We start from the raw sequence: 5344 nt of genomic DNA, 5'->3' as shown, positions 1-5344 counted from the left end.
AAAAAAAAGAGAGTCAATAATTACTAATGTTTCATTAGAAAGTCTTTGATGGGGACCAGCAGTTAGCATAATGGCTATGTTGCTGGATTCCCATGTAGTCGACTGAGGAACGAGTTCCGAAAAGAGCAGCTTAAATTCACGCCAGGCGCATGCGCGCCCAAGATCCCGAGAGGAGAACGGAGGAGAAGGGATTGAGGCATGGCCATACCCCCTGGGGGGAGGGGGTGATTTCTCACTTTCTGTGTCTCTGTCTCTTTCTGGCAAACATACATATCCTACAGCAAAAACTTCTCAAAAAAAAAAAAAAAAAAAGTCTTTGATGAAACATTTTAAGTAATGGTGTGAAAAGCAAAAGAGGGACCAGCAGTTGGAGCAGCAGTCAGATTAATCATTACATCAATGGACTCCCACATGGTTAACTGTGCTTCAAGTCTAAGACCCAAGAGCTTAAAACTCATGCCTGGCACATGTGCATATATGCCCAAAATCCCAAGAGAAGAATAGAAGAGAAGGCCATCCCCCAGAGGGTGATTTCTGGCTTTCTGTCTCTCTGTCTTGCTTGGTCTCTAGAGCAAGCACAAATGCCCTATATCAAAAATCTGTTTCTCAAAAAGAAACAGATATAAATAATTCTACTTACAATAAAAAATGGTTTTAAATTTTGCTGTTTACCTTAAAACAGTCAAAAAGATGATCAAGTTGTTCAGGAGAAAAATCCCAAGCCAATTTTGCTAGTAGATCATGTACATTTTTCACAATGGCTTCATGTTTTCCAGCCTAATAAACAAATAAGATAAATAAAATAAACAGAAGTAAAAAACTGTAAAATACTTGAATGTAAATGTCAGCTTAGACCCAAGCAGCTCTGCCTCCATTACTCAATAAATATTCCCTCTGAGGTTTTGAAAAAAATTGTTAACATTTTAAAATGCTTTATAACTTGGCTACTCAGGGCAAGCAGATGGTGTAGGGGTTACATCACTGCACTTACATGGCTGATCTTAGTTCAAGGTCTTGACCTGGTGGATTGGGACTAGCAGACAGCATAAGTATTACATCTCACTTCCATGTAACTGTCCACAGCATGACAACTTAAAACCCACACTGGATATATCTGTGTGCATGCCCAAGATCCCAAAAGGAAAAATGGAAAAGAAGGGACTGTAACAGGGCCACTCCTTTGGGGGACTGATTACTCATTTCAGTCTCTCTGTCTGGCAAGTGCTTGTGTCCTATCACAAAAATCTCTCTTGAAACAAAAAAAAAGAAAGAAAAAGAAAGAAAACTGACATGAGGCACGTGTATATGTGTGCCCAAGATCCTAAGAGGAGAAGAAAAGACTGTGGTGTGGTCATCCCCCTTGGGAGGTGATTCCTCACTTTCTTTCTCACTATGTTTCTCTCTCTTTCTTTCTCTGGCTAGTGTCCATGCCCAAAGATAAAATCCACTTCCAGGAAAAAAAAAAAAAAAAAAAAAAACCCGGAAAAAAAAAAAAACATTACTTTTTTTAAGACTTAATATAAAAATTATGAAATAATTGAACAATAAAATAGGAAAATAACTAAAAATAGTTTTCTCAAAATTAGACACTGAAGTGTTTATTTGAAGAAAAGATTAAATATTTGCTGATCGTCTTAAAAGTTTTGTAATCTAGTAGTTAATAATACTTCCCAAGAAATCTATGAGTAAAAACCTGCAGAAATACTTTTTTAAAATATGCACTAGTATTTCTAAAAATGTTACTACTTATATTCTATAACAATTATAGATTGTATCATTAATACAGTATATAACTTCAGAAAAAGAGAGTGAAAGAGAAAGTGAGAAACCACCCCCTGGAAGGGATGGCCATGCTACAATCCCTTCTCCATCCAGGAGGAGTCCTGGGATCCAAGGTACACATGTAAATGTGTCCAGCATGAATTCCAGCCACTGGGTAGGGACTCGAACTGTTACTGGACATGTGGGAGTCCAGTGATATAACCACTATATCATCTGCTGGCCGCCAAAATCTATTTCATGTCAATGATAGCTTCTTTATATTCTTTAAATCATCATTTCTTTAATGATAATTAACTTACATCTCTTGTTTAAAACCATCTATGACCTGACACGCTTTAGGACACAAACTAAAATTTATTTTAATTATTAGATATTCTTCCAGGATATCTGTAAATACACAAGTTCATTTTTAAAAGATCAAGCAAGGTGCCAGCAGGTAGCACGGTGATTATGGCAATGGACTGCCACATGGCCAAGCATAGTTCAAGTCCTGTACTCTGTGGTTAGAAAATCACACTAGGCTTCTAATGCCTACATGGCCAAAATTCCAGGAGGAGAATGGATTTGTGACATGGTTATCCTTCCTGGGTGGTCTGATTTCTCACTTTCCCGTTTACTGTATCTATCTAATCTTTCTGGAGACCACATGCTATCTAATGCAGAACTCTTTGAAAAAAAAAAAAATCAAGCAATACAAACTCATATGCCTTTAAACAAAGACTGTCACAAGTTAGGTATTATGGCACGTACCTAAAAAAACTTAAATAGATACAACCCTTACCTGTGCAGCCCAGATGTTATTAAGGTCCTGTAATGTAAGTGCTTTTTCTTTAATCAAAAAACGAAGAATCTTCTCTAATTTTTCTACATACTGTGGTTGATGAAGACTATCTCTCAAGACAATGGATAAGATACTGTTCTGTTGTATCCACTCCTAAATACAATACAAAAATTTGTTGCAGTGAAGAAACTAATAAGAACAGAAAAACATTACTCTGACTGCTTAATATAATAAATTAGAATTCAAAAAGCCAAGTTATGTGCTCTCAAACTATAACACATTAACATCCTCGTATCATTTTAATGCAAAACTGAAATATGACTAAAACTTCATAGGAATAGACTTTGTAAACAAAATGCTCCCACAGGTACATTATGACATATCATAACTCTATTAACACAATAAATTTGTTCGATTTTTCTATTTTTTTAAGAGGTTTTTGCTAAAGGGAACATGAAATCGCCAGAAAAGACAGACACGAACAGAGAGATAGAAAGCGAGAAATCACCCCCCAGGGGGATGGCCACGTCGAAATTCCTTCTCCTCCATTCTCCTTTCAGGATCTTCAACATACATGCACCCAAATCCTGCGTAAGTTTAAGCCTCCAAACCCAGAAACTCAAATCAAGGTCGACTAAGGAGTCCAGCAATGTAGCCACAGCATTATCTGCTAGTCTATACACATTTGCTGTTTTATTATGAAACTGGGAAACATTAAAATAAATAATCTTATGTAATCTGATTCTGCACATACAAATACAGTCCCACACACATGCTGTATTAGTATTTCAACTATGTGTTCAAATAATTAACTCTCTATCTCCATTGTCTTAGATTTTTTTAATAAAAGACAATAAAAAATGCCACAGCAAAACCAAATTCCTTCAAAATATTCTCCAACTCCCATTCTCTGTATCTATCAAGTATTGGTAGCAACCTAAGAACCAACACTGTAAGTAATGTATGTTTGACATTCCACAAAGTAAAGCAAACTGGCTATATAAAACCTAACCTCCAACACTGTCATAGACGGGGTGAAACTAAGTTATTGGTAGATACTACTTCTAAACATTACCAGAATATTCCCAGAACATCTTTTATCACATTCTATACATTTATAATATTAAACCAAAAACTGTAATACTTAAAGGTGGATGTTATTCACAAATGTATTTCAGAGTATGAGCACACTAAATAATCAAAAAGATATGTTTTAATACTTCTGTAGCCTACTGGCTTCTCATTTCAAAAGTAAAATATATAAAAATAAATATGGTAAATGATTTAAAGATTAATATGACAGATATAAGTGATTTTAAAATGAAGTTACTGAAAACAAAAAATTATTTTCTTAAATATTTATTTCATTTTATTTACTTATTTTAGTTGCTATAAAGGACATGCACTCAACAGAGACAGACAGGGAGAATGAGAAAGAGCGAGAGAGAGAAAGCCATCAGGCCCAGGGCTTGAACCATGGTTGGCCACACGGAAGTCCAGCATCTTAACAATCAGGCCACCTGCTGGCCCCAAAGATAAAATTAATTATTCTTAAGATAATGATGAAACATTAAGGCATGGAGATTTTATCCTATCAATTTTAATCCCAATTTGAGAACACTACATTGCAACAGGATTTAATCATTCCAGTTCACTTACAAGTATAGATCCCATACATATCCACACCTCCATCTGTATCATTTCAACTAAATCAGCAAATTAAAATTGCTTTATGAACACTTATGTTCAACAAATTTACAAAAAATATGACAATAACGCCTATACTTCCAAATAACTAATCTTCTAATATAATCTACTAAACTAATCTACACTGAAGAGACTTATCAATCTCAATTTCAGAATCATTTTTTAGTCTTGTTGCTTCTAACAGTAATTGGAACTAATTCAGCTTTTTGTTGCAGATAATTCAGAAAAAAAAAAAAAACAGTTAAAAGGTCTTACTGCCATTCGCTCAGCTGTCAGCCATTCTTCCTCTTCAGGATTACCATGCCGATGCGTATAGTATGATACACTAGATATCACCTTATTAATTTCATTGAGTGCATTCATCTTTCCATTAAAAGAAGATATCTGCAACAATCTAAAAGAAAAATTTAGAGTAAATAACATAATAAACATTCACAGAAACAATATTAATATTTTTGAGAGGTTTTTGCTATAGAGCATATGCACTCACCACACACACACAGAGAGAGAGAGAGAAAGCCAGAAATCACTCCCCAGGCGGGATGGCAACGCCGCAATTCCTTCTCCTCCATTCTCATTTTGGGATCTTGGGCACACACATAGATGTCCCTGGCGTGAGTTTAAATCACCAGGTTTGGGACACAAACTGCGGTCGGCTACATGGGAGTCCAGCGACATAGCCATTACACTAACTGCTAGTCCCACACAAAAACAATAATTTAAGGTTGGGTAATACATTACCTGAGTATCATCTTCAACTTAAAAATTTCTAAACATTTTATAGTTTCTTCCTGTCCTGGAACTCTAGAAGCTAAATTCTTCAAAGACTTGATAATCATGGATAGGGCATCATTTCTGGTCTCATTTTTTGCTTCCTTTTTTAGTTCTTCATCAGTTAAATTTTCTAACAACTGTGGAACTATTTCTATAACTGGAAGGAAGTATTTTCTCACTGTATTTAGACTGAGAAACTCATAGCATTGTCCAAAAGGTCTGAAATAAGAAAGGCAAAAGATTTCTGTACTACTTAACATTTTTAAAAATCAGAATTAAACTCTCAAGCCAGTCTCAATT

At 35.3% G+C, this 5344-nt stretch overlaps 1 protein-coding gene across 1 annotated transcript in view; it reads right to left on the bottom strand.

Annotated features, from left to right (window-relative positions):
- LOC102494534 (putative ubiquitin carboxyl-terminal hydrolase FAF-X) overlaps positions 1 to 5344 on the bottom strand; it is a 171076-nt gene that overhangs the window by 116993 nt on the left and 48739 nt on the right. Inside the window, exons 8-11 of the mRNA XM_027769644.1 lie at positions 5012 to 5267; positions 4526 to 4664; positions 2564 to 2716; positions 673 to 777 (exon numbers count right to left, since the gene is read on the bottom strand). Of these exons, the coding sequence (XP_027625445.1) occupies positions 673 to 777; positions 2564 to 2716; positions 4526 to 4664; positions 5012 to 5267 (653 nt within the window). The remainder of the gene's footprint in view (positions 1 to 672; positions 778 to 2563; positions 2717 to 4525; positions 4665 to 5011; positions 5268 to 5344) is intronic.

This window comes from Tupaia chinensis, unplaced genomic scaffold (assembly GCF_000334495.1).
Source record: "Tupaia chinensis unplaced genomic scaffold, TupChi_1.0 Scaffold150112_1, whole genome shotgun sequence".
NCBI classification, from domain to species: domain Eukaryota; kingdom Metazoa; phylum Chordata; class Mammalia; order Scandentia; family Tupaiidae; genus Tupaia; species Tupaia belangeri.
The sequence above is the reverse complement of the archived record's forward strand: the minus strand, read 5'-3'. Positions and strand labels throughout refer to the sequence as shown.